Source organism: Siniperca chuatsi, linkage group LG14, assembly GCF_020085105.1.
Source record: "Siniperca chuatsi isolate FFG_IHB_CAS linkage group LG14, ASM2008510v1, whole genome shotgun sequence".
Classification (NCBI taxonomy): Eukaryota; Metazoa; Chordata; class Actinopteri; order Centrarchiformes; family Sinipercidae; genus Siniperca; species Siniperca chuatsi.
In genome coordinates, this window is record NC_058055.1 from 25,390,832 (window position 1) to 25,407,323 (window position 16,492).

General features: G+C 38.4%; 1 protein-coding gene across 3 annotated transcripts in view; it reads right to left on the minus strand.

Annotated features, from left to right (window-relative positions):
- The window catches only part of pof1b (POF1B actin binding protein), a 46,390-nt gene that overhangs the window by 7,448 nt on the left and 22,450 nt on the right, over nucleotides 1–16,492 (minus strand). The window contains exons 4-13 of one of the 3 annotated variants that reach the window (XM_044221560.1): nucleotides 14,349–14,382; nucleotides 13,984–14,064; nucleotides 13,208–13,300; nucleotides 12,083–12,196; nucleotides 10,577–10,729; nucleotides 9,460–9,579; nucleotides 8,589–8,720; nucleotides 6,919–6,989; nucleotides 5,742–5,856; nucleotides 1,455–3,781 (exon numbers count right to left, since the gene is read on the minus strand). In XM_044221560.1, coding sequence (XP_044077495.1) covers nucleotides 3,761–3,781; nucleotides 5,742–5,856; nucleotides 6,919–6,989; nucleotides 8,589–8,720; nucleotides 9,460–9,579; nucleotides 10,577–10,729; nucleotides 12,083–12,196; nucleotides 13,208–13,300; nucleotides 13,984–14,064; nucleotides 14,349–14,382 — 934 coding nt within the window. In that variant the 3' untranslated portion in view covers nucleotides 1,455–3,760. Of the gene's footprint in view, nucleotides 1–1,454; nucleotides 3,782–5,741; nucleotides 5,857–6,918; nucleotides 6,990–8,588; nucleotides 8,721–9,459; nucleotides 9,580–10,576; nucleotides 10,730–12,082; nucleotides 12,197–13,207; nucleotides 13,301–13,983; nucleotides 14,065–14,348; nucleotides 14,383–16,492 lie in introns of those variants that run through there. The other 2 variants (XM_044221561.1, XM_044221559.1) reach the window with 2 other exon arrangements.

Genomic DNA, 16,492 nt, shown 5'->3' on the forward strand with positions numbered 1-16,492 from the left:
CTGTAGCAGCTAAGAACTGGTGCTGCAGCCTGTTAAACCAATTTCAGTACATGTATCTGTACATTTTATCTGTTGCACAAACTGAAATTATTTCCATGAAAAATATAAAATTCATCCTTACCCCCTACCAGCAGTATAATCATGCAAGAGCTTTAGGCACAATGCATGACTCTGAGAGACAACAAACCTCCAGACAGAGGTGGAAAAACAAAAACAGCACAGTTTGTATCGCCAAAAAGGCAATGCTCCACTGAAGTGATGAACTACAATAGTTTACTCTGAATTTGGAGCAGTGCATTAGCATTACATTATGTCCATCTGTCCAATCCACAACTCTGACTTGCATTACTAAATGTACAGTAATGAGAGTCAGAGTCATTCAGTTCAGACGTTGAACAAACTGTCTTCACCAGGCTGAAAATATCAGAAATACCACCAAAACAACTGGCCTGTTCAACAAACACAAAAAGTTCTCAGTAGGCTTTATTAAACATATACAGGAAGAAACATGGGTTGTTTTAATTTTCCATTTATTTTTGTATTTATACCTGTCCCATTCTAATGCTTTATATGCTCATAGTAAAACTGTGGGTACAGTTTACAATTTCACAATATAGAAAGTAGGAGATTTGTGCAGTATTAACTGCTGTTTAAAGTAATTAGTCATCTTTCAGTGATCATGAAGAAATAAACAGACTCAGACTGTCAATCAAAGGAAATCTGTTCCAAGAGAGAGACAACTGATGAATAGAAATGCTTCAGGAAACGCTGCGTGTGAATTTGTTGTTTCACCACATTGTCACTGTAGTTGTCTGGAAACGTTACATCTGTTTATCACTATTAATACATGTCCTGTACATATGCAGCTATTACAACGTCTTTACTACTTCATTATGTATATAATGTGGATGAAGCTGATTTGGGAGACAAACCACAGATAAATGCTCATTTTAGTGGCAACAGGAAGGTGAAAACATCGATCCGTAATGACTCTTCACGTCCAACCAGTTGAGGATTTATTTAGCTCCGAGGAGCAACAATAAATAAACAGCCTCAGTGTAAAGTCAGCTAGTTTCAGTGTAATGGTTTGTGTAAACTTTCTACCCTTGAACTGCAATCAGGCCGCAGCACCTCAGAGACGAGCACCCAGTGGACACAAAACCGTCAACATGCTTCCTTATGTAAAAAGCCTGAACAGAGACAACCAGAAAATCTCAAACAGTTAACATAATATTGTGCTTGAAAATTTTTTTCCATCATAAAACCCCATATAATCATGCTCCAGTTCCATACATCCAGCCCCTACCCTCACCCACTGCAATGCATTACACCCATGGGAGTGCATGCTTGCTATATATATATATATATATATATATATATATATATATATATATATATATATATATATATATATATATATATATATATATATATATATATATATATATATATAAAAACACACACACATCCATGGGATCCCACTGTCATATATATAAACACATCAAAGCTAATGAACAGCACATGCCCATGCACCTCTGAGTCTAACAAGACATACAAAACTCAAAATAAAAAGCATTTAAAGACACTTACACAGTGGACCGATATATAAACTACCATTTAGCACAAAAACAAAAGCAAACTACCCAATCAGAATGTTTTTCAAATGTTGCAGAATAGCAATCATACTAACACATCCACTTCCTCGTCCCCTGGGCTAGCATGGCTGTGGTGGCTTTGAGGAGGATCTCATGCTACATGCTTGATGGCACCAGGCTTGTCTAAACGTGTATTAGTGACAACTGGAGGTCGAGACACACTTTTCATAACTTTGGCAGCATTTGGTTCCACATTGTCTTACCTTCAGTGAGCCCTCTCGTGAGGAAATTTGTGATGTACAAGCTGTGAGCCCTCAGCAAGGGATCAATAATAATTTTGTCGATTTTTAAATTAAGTCCTTGTACAGCAGCTTGTAATTAGACACTGTTTAACATTTGAGAATTCTGGCTTCTTTTGTCAAATGGAGTGAAGTAAGATATTGAGAGAAGTATAGTTTTGGTATTAGTACCAAAACTCTGAATTGGAACTAGTATTAGTATTGATACATTTATTTGTGGGCAGGTACAGCATCTACCCCATGTGACAACATCTTGTGGTGAACTTTTTGACACTTTCATGATGAGAGGGAGGAACACTGAGGGAACTAGGGCGGCTGTTTACTCCCCTTGTTTCACATAAACTGAAACTCATGGTGTGTCCCAAATCCATACAAGTACAGTATGTACTACATACTAATGGTCATAGTATACTGTTTTAGCAATTAGTATACAAAAAAAACTCAACACGCTTTACCATTATTAACAGGAAACAGGAAATGATTCAATACGTGTGACGACGGCCAATTAAACTTCACAATGAGAAAGCAAATTGTTGCAAATTTTTAAGAATTAACTTTTTTGTTTGTCAAGATCTTTCTGGAGCTGTCTCACCATCATCCACGTTCATTTAAATGTTTTCCACTTGTGAGCAGCTCCTGCATTTCCTTTGTTGAGGCTTGTGGGAGAATAGTATCCATCGACAGCACTCTCAAAAATCGATGTATTTAGTATTCTTGCCGTCTGGTTTGAGAATATTTCATTATCACTTTTCTAGTATGTGTGTGGAACATGGATACACAATCAAAACCTGCTAAGAATTAGTATGGATTTGGGACACCCCATCAATTTCACTTTGTTCGGCAGCTATCTTTCATCCAAGCATTTTGGGGATTCTCTCTTTTTGATTCCAGGGAAGACAACATTCATGTGGAGCCTCACTCATTTATAAGTTCACCTGCACAGTAGGGATGGGACAAATAACCGATACAGCAATATATCACAATACAATCTCCTGTGATAATCTTCTTTTACTCCAGGTTTAACTCTGAACTGTACATTTCTGGCAGTTTGGCCTTTTGCTCATCATGCAGGCAACAAATACGATTTTTCACATATAGTCTACCATTTTAGGGATGTTTTTCACTTCAGTTACCTACTTTAATGTATCACAGATGACTGTCTTGCAGTATATGACAAAATCACATGTTTAGCGATTCAGTTGTGAGCAATGTATCGTGATTTCCCAACTCTACTGCAGAGTGCTAATAATTCATTTACCTGGTCAAAATAATCTACACGCATTCTTCATCAAAATATTGTATGCCATGTTTCAGTGTTAATGTACATGACATTTAGTTTCAACAGCTGCAGGCAGTATGGAGAGCAGCCAATCAGCAGCCAGTTTGGGACACAGGCAGATGTTTTCAACCTTAAACCTTCACTTCATCGAGCAGAATGCAGTTATGAAGGTGAGGAAGGATAGGAAGTGTCTGTTCTTGCCAAATAGTACGTCATCTCAGCTCAGATCTTTAAACAAAATTGTCCTCTGTTCAGCTCAAATCTCGCCCAGTTCCCAGTTGTCATGATTGCTTCATTAGTGCCACCTTAATCCATTGCAAAACCAAATGGCTGTAGCATATCTGAAAAGATTTGGTCTTTGATTACTGGATTATTTGTCCCCTTGTCATAAAAAGCCCAAATAAAACCGCAAACAAGCCCAATTTGGTCAAACCAAAGATTTTAACCAGTGATCCCAAATTTAGGGGGGGATTTCAACCACCACCAACCCTGGGAGCCCCAGGATGAGGGGGGGGGAAGCATGCAAGGGGGGCATCTGGGTCTTCTTGTCGTTCAATTATTCCTGTCGGAGAGAAGCAGTGTGTCTTTTAAGGGGTTGTAATGATTTCCTGTTTCGAAATAAACAAAACACAGGTGCAGTTGTTACATTTTGTCCACATTTTTAGTCCGCTTTAAAAACAAAAAATCTGTTTCCAGTCGTGATTACGACAAGTTGAAACTCCAACTCCGATGATATGAACGTGGCATGAGTCCTCATGTTAGTTATTTGAAAATGTGACTTTGGCAAATCCTAGTGGTGGTATTAAATAAGCAAACAAACAAAAAATAAAGCAAACTAAAATTAATTCAATCAAAATAATTTGAAAGATGATGTAATCATAACAAAACAATCTACACATGCATGACTTTAGCCCTGTGACTATTTGCTGCATTGTAAAGCAGTGTCTAGTAGTGTTATGTCTCTGTCTCTACACTGTACCTGATGACTAAAATGTATCATTGATGAAAAGAATGATGGCCACATCTAAAAAAAACATTTGTGTAGAACAGGCAGACAAAATAACTTAAATGCATCTTACATTCATTTGCAATGAATACATGCTTAAGCAGTTTGGGATCATGCATAGTCCTTGTGCTGCATTTATGACATGTAGGAAATGAGAAAATACCAACTAAAATGGTATTTCAAGTGAATTTCAGAAAGCATGTTGTCGTTTTTTTTTTTTTTTTTTTGGGGTGATCACAAGTTTAGTTTACAACCAAGATAACTGTTGTAGTGCAGTTTTATCATTAATTTTACATTGAACTTTATGTTCAAAGTATACCCCTGTATTTGATTTATTTAAGTATGCAATGCATATATAGAGACTCCAAAGTCAGCCGAGTTGGAATTATGAGTCTGAGACCAATTCAAGTGAATTTTGCCCATAAAACCACACAAATATCACTAATCCTTCAATAATCCCATCCAGACTGTTGCAATAGAGAGCACATGCACATTTATGTCAGATATTATACAGCACAACACAAGATACTGATTTAAAAGTATTGAACTGCAAGCTTCCACCTAAAACCTGCAGCAGGACTGTCTGCAGCCGCACCTTTTTACCACAAGGTGGCACCAGTTCATCTGATCACAAATCAGATGATTAGAAAATGGTTGCCCCTTACTTACCAATTAAACAACAGCTTTTACAGCCCTATTAAAGCTGTGTGATCAAAAAACATAGGAAGTACTAATACTAACATCACTATTATTGGATATTCAGCCATTATCAGGATATAAAATTGTTTTGGATGGCACAACATTTGTTCAGTAGTTCAATGTTAAACCAAGATCAAGTCAAACAGTAAGGGAAAGCAAAACACATGAATCTAATTTTATCAATTTAGTTTTATTTAATTCTATTTATCCTGGTGGAATAAGGGGTTTTCAAACTTTACTTGGAATTAAAATGTCCTCCCTCTTCACTAAGGTTGTGTTAGCCTTGAGCCCTGAACACTTTCAGAAACCCCTTTGGAAATTAGGTGCAATTATTTAAAAAAAAAAAAAAAAATGAACCAATGTAATTTCTGAAATTTAAGAACTCTTTGTAATTCCTGCAAAATGTACTTTAAGAGTATTATATTGTATGTAGTGCTAGAAACCCTTCACCCTCACTCTGACCTCGGGTCCCCACCCTTCATTATGTCAGTGTTGAATGTGGTGCGACTTGGTGATGGTCGTCTGTTGTTCCAGTTGGCAGGAACAGAATTTAGCACGATGCCACAGGGCCAGCAGGTTTCTCAGAATTAGTCTTCCCATCATCACATGACAAACACTAACTTCTCTCATACAGCAGCAGTGCTGAATGTCTGCCGTTTCATTACGGCAAACATTATTAATAAGGAAGACATCTGACACCAAAATCATCCACGAGTCCCAGTGAACCGTTCACGCTGGTGCTTGTTGCTAACATTTTTCTATGCATTATGTTAAGCAATAGTAGGTGGCTAATATTACTACTTCTATTTGGTCATCACCTTTAAAACTCTCTAATCTTCTTTTTCCCTCTCTTCTGTTTTTACCTGTTTGATCATCTCTCCAGTTCTCTCGATGACGATGGTCTTGGCTTCTTTGATGGGAGAGGTGATCTGGTAGTCGTCGCTCAGCAGACCAAGGATAGGGTACTGGTTCCTGTACCTACACACACACACACGGAGATATGTTCAGCTGTGGCTTGAACAGACAGATTTTGGTGGATAGTTTTAACACTGCAGGGTAGGATAATAATTTTGGGGCAGATATTCTCCCCCTTGATTCATCTCCCGCACTGTCAAATTTGTTACTTCTACCTTCGAGTGGCTCCATGCTTTTACGATGAAATACTCACCCGCTCTAATTTTCTCTTTTGTGTACTGAGCATGCATTCGCAGCAGTTAAATGGACCGAGAGTAATGGTGAAAAAATGTTAATGTATCCCCTCATCCCCGCTGCATAATCCACTTCTCTACTGTTGATTCGTACGCTCAGTATGTTTCAAACAATCGTTGCTTTGACAGTTTATCACTACATTTGCTACTTTCAGTGGAGCCTCAGAGTCATGAGGAGGCGATGGTGCCACACGGAAGTACTGCATTTAGCTCTGCTGAGAAACACTGTTTGAACAGCGAGAAGTGGATTACACTGCAGGAGTGGTTTGAGAAGATCTCTGGACGAAGTTTTTGACTCTTTCGTTGCTGTGACTTTGGGTGTCCATTGGAATCCATTGTAACAAACCTTTCAGAAGCACCTTTTAAGACTACAGCAGGATAGATTTTAGCTCAGTCTAACTGCCTCTCTAAACTTCTTCCTACTGGTCCTGAAATATGTTGTCAGAAAACTTGTTCAGGGTGAGCTGGCAAGAACATTATGTCAGCTGTAAACAGAGATTAATGGCAGTGTTATCAGGATCATATCTAACTTTAAAAAGAGCAGACATTTTATTGTCTAGGCCTATCCAGGTACAAATACATAATTTAAATCACCAGTGCAACCAAACAGTACAAAAGTAGTTATCTAATCTTGCAGGCTAATGGTCCAGTGGCTACACCATTTTAAACATCATGCTGCACAGATTGTAAAGCACCATGATGCAAATTTGTGATTTGTGATACTGGGCTTTATAAATAGACTTATTGATTATTAAAATAGTTAATTTTTTGTAAAGGAAAAAAATAATTTAGTCCGGTGTGTAATCTCAGATAGTTTGCTGTGACGTTGTACCTCTTGGTGATGATGGTCTTGGTGACATTCTTAGAGCTGTCGTTCCTCTCCTGCATCAGCTTCTTGATTTCCTGGGGGCCACAAGAGGTCAGAGGTCAGCAGAGTTAGCAGCGTCAGAAACTCAGCAACAGGTACAGTGTGCTTACAGGCCATCTCAAGTGTGATTAGTGCGTTTCATAAAAATACAGGTACTATATATTGAAGTTCACTAAAACAATATATCTGAATTCGTCAATTTGTGTTTCATTATCTAATTGGGTCTCGTCTTATACTCTGTACTAAATGTCTGTAGAGCTAGGTATCAATATATTTTTGGTACCGACCAGAATGCATCTGCCGAGTATCAAAAACTGTCAAATACCAAAAACTTGCAGATTTGTAGTCTTGTTACTTATTCTTTGATCAGATAGTTACAGATTAAAATTTTACCAATTTCAGACTGTATTTTATTTTGCCAAGTGCTCGTATGGCTGCTTGTGTTTAGACAACATTTAACATTTGAGAATTACAGCTTCTATTGTTAAATGGGGGGGAAAAGTGCACTGCTTCTCTTCTTGACAGTTTTTGTAGTCATCTTATTTAATTACAAACGAACGTTAACCAAAACTGGCGGCTACTCTGTGTGTGTGTGTGTGTGTGTGTGTGTGTGTGTGTGTGTGTGTGTGTGTGTGTGTGTGTGTGTGTGTGTGTGTGAAACTATAACAAAAGGTATGTCGTGCCAGCACCCTGAGGTGACAAAAACATTCCTGAGTTTAAATTAATTGACAGCTCGCTTCAGTTGGTGCTGCACAAAAACAAAAAACTTTTGAATGCAGTAGGACCTGAAAGGTGAAAACAAATCAATGAAATAAAGAAACAAATCAGCTCACAATCCTGGAAGTCGTGTGCGCGCATGTGTGTTTTTCTATGTAAACAGATCAGTATTTCTGTAACAGCAACCAGCTGGCTTGGTTTTCATGACTTATACACTTCATTCCACGAACACACACACATTCCGGTTGTATTACAACTTGGGGCTTATTTTTGCAGTTTTGCCCATCATTGGTTTCTATCTGGGAACTTGCCGTAGTTGTGCGCACATTTTCCCCATGCATTGAGGGATTATCGACATCTACAGACATTTCAGGTGCGCTCTCCTCCGGTTTTACCAACAAATAACAATCTGGCTAACTGTTGGCTTTACAACCTGTCTCATCACCTCACTGCTCATGATTCTTCTACTGTTGGACCTTTTTCTTATTAATGGTGGCTTCTTCCCAGATCTCAGCAATTTACTTTAATACAATGTTATAATAATAACTGATAGAAAAGATGGCCACAAATATAACCCAAGTTGTAATAAACAGGGAACATACCGCTGTGTTTTAGAAATTGGTATTTTTTCTACAGTTCCAGGCATCCATTGGTTTCCATTCATTTCATACAGCATGAAAATCTAGTTGCAGACTCTTGCAATTTGAGTACTGTAATCCATCACAGTGCGCATCAAGCTGCATTCATTATCATCAAAGTTTCCCTCTCATTGCAGTGCAGACTTTTCAGATCAATAGCATGTAATGACAGAGGAACAAACTGTTGAAGAGTTGGTAGAGCGTTAGCTCTCTCCCTGAGCAGTAACATAGTTGGCTGAAACAACATGAGAAACCGTGTTGGTGTGTTATGTTGCAGACCTCCTCCTGTCGGGTGATGGTGGTCTGCCGCTGCTCCAACGTGGCGAGCAGCTCGGAGATTTTCAGCTGGAGACTCTTATCTGAGGATGACTTGTTGGTGCTGACCTCCGTCTGGATCCTCGTTATCTGCGACTGGAGGGAGGACAGAGAGAGATGAGGGACAAATAAGTTAAAAGAGAGCTTAAGTAAGTATGAAATGAAAACATTTAACATTAAGACCTGTTCTGCAAGATATAACTTTCGTCTCATTTGTCCTGAGGGCCTTTTTAGCAGAATTATTGGCCTTGTTGTCTTTGTGATTGTGATTTGGGGCTATATAATTCTATAAAACTGACTTCACTGAACAAACAAAGGGCTTTACAATCTGAGCTATCTTGCTGAAATCTCAAGATATCTATGTCTTCCTGAAAGGCAAAATAGACAAAACCGTTACTAGACCAGAGTTGTTTTAAGGAAAAATATGACTAAGAGTCACAGCCGTGCTAGCGGCTCTGTGCGGCTGTTCTTAGGCACAGTGTGGCTTCAAGCTAAGTGCTACTGTCAGCATGCTAATATGCTCACAAAGACAATGCTGATGTTTAGTAGGTATACTGTTTACTACGTTAGCCATCTGAGTTCAATGTGTTAGCATGCTAACATATGCTAATGAGCACTGAACACAAAGTACAGCTGAGGCTGATGGGAATGTCATTACTGTTGCAGGTATTTGGCAATAAATCAAAGAATTGCACAAATTAAATTTTTGACCTGGTGATGGCGCTATATGAAATTCCCAAGATTTCCCAAGTATTTATAAATCATCCTGCGGGGGACACGACTGTCTAAACCAAATTTCATGGCAATCCATCCAATAGTCTTGTTTCATTCTCACCCGCAGCCTCTGTATCTCCTGGTCTTTTTCCTCTCTCATGGTGCTGAGCTGCTCCTTGTACTGACGTGACAACTCCTCTGTCTGGATATGCAAGGTGGAGCTGCTGCCTTGGCCTGCCAGCTGAAGGACAGATGGACAAAGAAAGAAGGAAGGAAGAAGGGGAAAAAAGAAAGAAAATCATCATCCCTTTTGTTAACATTACCTGCCTCCTAATTTTTTTTTTATCTCATTTATTTTGATCTCCTTGTCAAGATTTAAGTGTCCCAAATGGTCTTTGTGCAAGGCAGAAAAAACAGTGTATATTACTTTATTTCGCTTTGCTTCTAAAGGCCAATTGTCACATAAATGATCACCTTACAAACATCATATACTGCCACATTAGAACCTTTTTTCTCTAATAAAAGAAAATATGAGCTCAAACAGAATAAAGCGGCTTGTTTTTAAAGGAATTTCTTACCATTTGAAAGGTTTGGATGAAACCTTTAACAATGACAATATATAATACTGCTAATGCTTCTTCCAAATACTTTGTGTGTACTGAAAATTTATATTCTTTCTGCACATGCTCGCCCACATGAATTTTAGTATTTTCGGTGCGTTTCCACAGTGGGTGCCAAGCGCTTCACACATCTCCGTTTTTGTGGAAAGTTTGGTTGCACATGAGAGACTCAGTTTTGACTTTGGAACATGGAAACCTTAATCATTTTGTTAAGCAATCATGTAAGAACTTTTGTTGGAATCCTCATTTGGATTGATTTATGTCATGAAGATAAAAAGCTGGCTTATAAATTGAGATGTAACCGCAGTCACGGATCAAAAAGCCGTTTTAACTGCAGGCTACCTGCACCTTATCTCCAAATCCATGATCAACATCTTTTTAATCATGTAAGTATTTATATTTTTACTCACTGTTCTACAAGGTCTAACTATGAATCATACACAGTGCATTATAAAACACTTCAAAAACCGCTCAGTGCCCCGGAAAGCCTCATGTCCCGCATTACAAACGGTCTGTCCACAAGTTATTTTTAGGACATTATTAACTTGATGTCTTCTAAGAGATATTTTGGAAGAGCGGTCTTCACAGACGGGGAGGGTGAGGCAGGAGGTGTGTTACCTTCTGTCGGAGCATCTCGTTCTCCTTCTCCAGCGCTCTCATCCTTCCCTCCATCTCTTTGATCTTGAATTCGCGGCTTGAGTCTGCGTTTCGGCTGCTCATGAGCTGGCTCTCCAGGGAGCGCTGGGCGGTGCTGGTTTCCTTCAGAGACAGCTGGAGAGGGACGACACACACAGATTAACAAATCAGCTGCTCTCTAAACTAATGCAGTCTAATACAACACACCTGAAATAATCCTACACGAAGGTTAGAATGTTCAGTTACAAACTTTAACATTACAGGAGAAATTATTTACATTACAGTAATGCATTACTTAAAGTATAATTCCAGGTTTTTATTACTTGGTTCTTACTTTCATAGTTTTGGGCATCTTTTCTATCAGTAATAAAGACACCGTACCCTTTAAAGTTCACTGCCGAGATCTGGGAACACAGTGACATCACTAAAGTGACATCAGACGTAGCAGGAAACCCAGGCAAGGTTTTTAAACAAACCTGCAGGTTAGCCAAACTTATTTGGAAGAGAAAACAAAGGCGAACCGTAAAATGATAACCCAGACTTCCTGCTTCAACGTTGACCTACCAGACTCACAGTAGTGTGCGTTTGCAATGAGGGATTATTATCAACATTTCAGGGGCACTCTCACCAAATAAGGTGGTTCAAATAATCGGAATAAACAGTTTACGACTTGTACTTTTGGACTTTGTTGTAGCAATGTCGTCGCATACAGTCTCAATTCTGGTGAGTTCAATGGTGTCATAACCAGTGTTGTGCAAGTTCACACTTCACAAGAGCTAGCTCAAAGTTTAGTTCACACAGAACTAGTTCACAATACCAAAAAATTAACTAGTTCATGTTCATTTCTTTCCTTTTTTCCCCCTTTACAAATTGCTGTGAGTTTGACTTGGGTGGAGGAACTTTGCGGCTGTTGGCTCGTGGTCTTACCCTTTAATGATTTCTTGTGATCATCATTCACTCGCAGATATTTCCCAAGACTGGTCGGATGCTTCAGCTCGATGTGTTGTGTTTCAAAAATCTGTGACCCAAAACATTGCGCATTCATGCACAACACTGGTCATAACTGATAGAAATGATGGGCAAAACTACGCAAATAGCCCAAAGTTGTAATAAACTAGAATTATATGTGTACTTTCTTGTTTTGTAATATGTAACCCCCCAACATATGCTCTCACACGCACACAAGGCTCTCTGCTACACAAATGTACCTTTTTAATTAAAAAAAAAAAAGGTACAAAAGACTACAATGGATGTGTGTTTAAATGATTACTTTTCAGTTTTGTGTCCATTTTCTGTGCTAAACTGAACCTTCTACAAACGCCAGCGCCTGCAAGGCATTGTGGTCTATTGTAAAACAAGTAAATACATCTTCAGTGACATCGGTACCCCGATCATTAACTTTACAGAAAACACACACACACACACACACACACACACACACACACACACACACACACACACACACACACACACACGAGTGGACTGTACCTGGAGCTGCCTGTTGTTTTCTCGGACGGCCTCTAGGAGGCAGTCATACTGCCGAGCCTGGTCAGCTTTGAAACTCAGATCTCTCTCCAAAGTCTCCTTCTCGCTCTCCAGACGCTGTGACCACAGACAGACAGTCATATCTTCATGTTAACAGTAATAAGTTGTCATATTTTCCCATGTTAATAGGTGGATCAATCACATATTTCCTCTCAGATATTTCCTCAAGATTTCTTGTTATTGTTGATTGTTGTACTTTTTGAATTTGAATTGGATCAGTTGTCATGTGGGTGGAGGAACTGGATACCTGTGCTCTTGCGTTTACGTTGTTATGTTTTATGTCTGTCTCTTTTTGTTGTTTGATTAAAAGCAATCTTAATAAAAAAAAAACAAGTAAAAACAACAACAGATCTTCCATTTGCTCCCTTTTGTCTGTTTGAGATTTTAATTGTTTCTGTTCAGGAATGCAAGCACACAATAAAACTGACTTCACCACACCGCATTAATACTGGCAATAATAAGCTGTTATTATCTGGCCTGAAGCCTGTAATTTAGCATTCAATTAGCTTGCATGACGAAACACTCAATGTGTTGTGGCATACTGTGGGGGCATACTGTTCCAACTGCTGAGATACATTAAAGTCAATTTAGCAGAAGCGGAGCACATCTGTTAACTTTTCCATCTCTATATCCAGAATATGAACTTGAAGGGAGTCTTTTGGTATATATGTGCTTTTATCTTTTTTTAATCTTATCTTTGTGGTATTTCCCCCCCCCAGAGGAGTTTGGTCATGTCGCTTGTCATGTAATGAATCTTGTCAGTCAGTTTAGGACGATCTGATTGGTATGCTGCTGTTTTGTTTATTTTCTGTCACCATGGAGTCAAACTGGAGGCTCATGCTTCTTTTTAAAGCCGCAATTACAGTTAAGGTTGTCAGAGTCAGCGGTTGGCTGCACACTGATCTGTAACTGTCCCAATTCACATTTCAACCAGATATTTAAGCTCATGTTGGAGGCTGCAGATTTAAAATCTGAGCTATGGTCACAAAACTAGGACTCAACTTAACTCCTTCAGCATCTCGTAGCCACACAGATATGTTTTCCTTGTCAGGTGGCGACAGCTCTTACCCGCAGGTCCTCAGACATGTGGAGGAGCTCCTCTCTCAGACTGCTGAAGGTGGACAGCAGCAGACGCATGCTCTTATCTGCAGTGAGACGAGTCTGACAGAGAAACACACACAGAAAGATGAATTAACACCAGATAAGAAGTATATATAACAAGTAGTCGATGCTTTATAACACTATAATGATGTTGTAAGCAAATATAAGAACATTGTTGTGTTTATCAACATATAACTGTAAGTCCTCCTGTAGAACTCCTCTGATCAAGCATCCATTACTGGTATACAAACAGTTCCATATTAAAACAGAGTTGTAATCATAGCTAATAATAAGTGCTAATGGATTTTAAAACACATTTCTAAACAGTTAACACATGCTTTAAACACAATATTAAGGGTTTGTCCCTGTGTAATTATATATGATTACATATGATTACAGCTATGTCATACTGCGTTACGGATGCTCATAGGAGAAGTTATAATCATTGACAAATACATTATAAACACTTTAAGATGTCATATTTGCTTACAACTACATAATACTGTGATAATGTGTATTAAGTGTTTATATAACGGGGGATTAAAAAGTGTGTTACCACATAAAAAGACACATCAAGTTGGAACAAAATACATTTTTTAATATTAAATATGGAAATGAAATGAAAAAGAAATGTGTATCAATACAGTATGCCATACCCTGGCCAATGGGGAAGTGTGTTATAATGTCGCAAAATTAAATTTAGTGACGTTTTATTGGAATAATGATCAAAAACCGTCACTCACCTGCAGTAGGTAGCGGATTTGTTGTTTGGTCAGTTCAGTGGCTCCTTTGGGAAGCAAAGCCTCCACCTCCTCTCTCTCCACCTGAACACAAATGAATAGATTTGTACTTATACTTTTAATTTTGGACCCTAAAAATGAAAGAAATACGAGAACATATACACACACACATACGAAAAGGAGATGTTTAGACAGCTAACAAAATGTTTTATATGTTTCATCCTGTTAAATATCACCTCTGATTGTTTTTATAGGTATTCATCTCGTATTCGTCATAAAATGTCAGGTAATTTCAGGCTTTGATGAAGTCTGCTGAGCTCTGTTCAGATTTGTTTATCAGATGTGCTTCATGCAGGTTTGTTTCTCACCTTGTAGTCATTGCTGGGGTCCAGCTGGTGTTTCCTGTAACACACAGAGAGGAAAGACAAACAATGAGGACGACAGCATGACTGGAGAAACCTGAGGTGTGTGTGAGACACTGATGTTTCTCAGTGACCCACAAATCTTTCTTTAAGTCAACGGGACAGTGAGACAGAGGGGCGTGTGTGTGTTCTACATCTTCATCACGTTGTGAGGACAAAAATTAGGTAAAGAAGGTGAACTATTTATTTTAGGGTTGGGATTACAGTATGCAGCAGCTATATTTAAGATCAGGTTAAGTCTACGAGGAATTCATGTATGTAATTAGGGCTGGAAATGTATTTAATATCATTTATCAACATTTAGTGGAATTATATCATGCTGCTATGTTCATGTTCATTGTTTTACAAATTCATGTAGTCCAAATGAATGACTCCAAGCAAATTGCAATTAAAAAACAAGATACTGTAGTTTGTTTTACATGTAAAGTGTTTTGTCTGATGTAATGTAGTGAAACAGTTCATCACATTTTACTTCCAATTTCATGTGATTTTGCATACATTTCCTTCGCGATAAATATTGATAGAAAAATATTCTTATTAAAGCATAAGGCTCGAATTATTCTATATTCACCCAGTGCAACAGTGTGGCTCATTGATGTGTTTTTAATAGTTTTGGGACGACAATGGAGCTCTATGGCACAGAGGAAGAAGCTACTGTATATCAGGCGTTGAATATACAGATAATACTTGTTAGTAAGATAAATTCATTGTTGCTTTTGGTCTTTTCATGGGATTTGTTGACAATAAGAAACAGAATATCACCAGACAGCATGATATTCATTTCAACCATATCGCCCAGCCCTGAGTGTGAGTCAATACAACGGCCGCACATGTACACTGGTATGTGTGTCTGAGAGATTTGGAGCCTCACGTCATACATGGCTGACAGAGAGGTGAAAAGTTGGGAGGACGATTAAGATCTTATGGTTAATCTCTCTCTCACACACACACACACTTTAAAATGACACTACATGATCAACTGGGTGGTAACTTTCACAACCTGCAGCTCTTAGTTGTATCTCACTCTCATTGGCTGCATCAGACCACCTGACCTACAGTTCATGTCATCCTCCCTTCACCACACCCAGGTTTCCTGCCTTATGCAGGACTTTCAGGTGATGTAATGAGTTTCATCAACAGTAACTGTGAACAGATGACTACCAAAACATACAACAACATACTACTTCTCCATCTCAATAAAACTGTACTAAAGGATTAAAGACAGTTTACAATTAAAGAAAGCTTCACTGGAAACGAATCTACCTTTTCAGAAAATGGCAACAACAATACTTGAACTGGATTAAAGTCAGTTTTTTTTTTACAGGTTGTCATATAGAGAAACAATAATTTCCCCAATACATAATTTACCAGTGGACCTCCATGATGGCACCTGCTGTGTCTGCAGGAGAAGTATGAGATAAACCGAAGACTTTACGAGGGAAAGAAACCAACCGATACTTGTCTTTGACCTGTTGGAGCATGCTGTTTATTATACTAATCCAAGCTGCCAAACCCAGCGTCTATCTCCATGACAATATACCACGGCTGTTGTCTAAGGAATCTACTAATTTATATGCCAGGATAATAAAACCAGACTCTGAATGATATCATAAAAGTCAATTACTCTGAGATATGTCTGTAGTTTATCCAATAAGAAAATGTTGCGGCAGTGACAGAAAGCTGTTTCTAGGAGAACTAATGCATCTAATACAACAGCCCTGTTTTCATTTTGTGCATTTTGTTTCTGCTACATTATTTCTCATCATGCCTTGTCCTTTCATTTGAATGCTGTTATCAATTAAAGTGCATCCTTTGGCAAAATCTAATATTTAACAATTAAATGTTATGTCTGACCACGCCTTAATATCACCATAATTAGGTTATAATCTGACAATATTTTGCAGATGACTGTTGGTGCTGCAATTCAGCAAATAAGACCAGGAAAAAAAGAAATATATACATTTAAGTACAGTATAGAATTAGTTTTTTTCATCATTGAGTGACAGTAAATCACTTTGTTATATTTATTCTCAGTGCCAAAAGATGCTCCACACTAAACTCTTTCCCTGTAGTGTTGAATCTTCAGATAA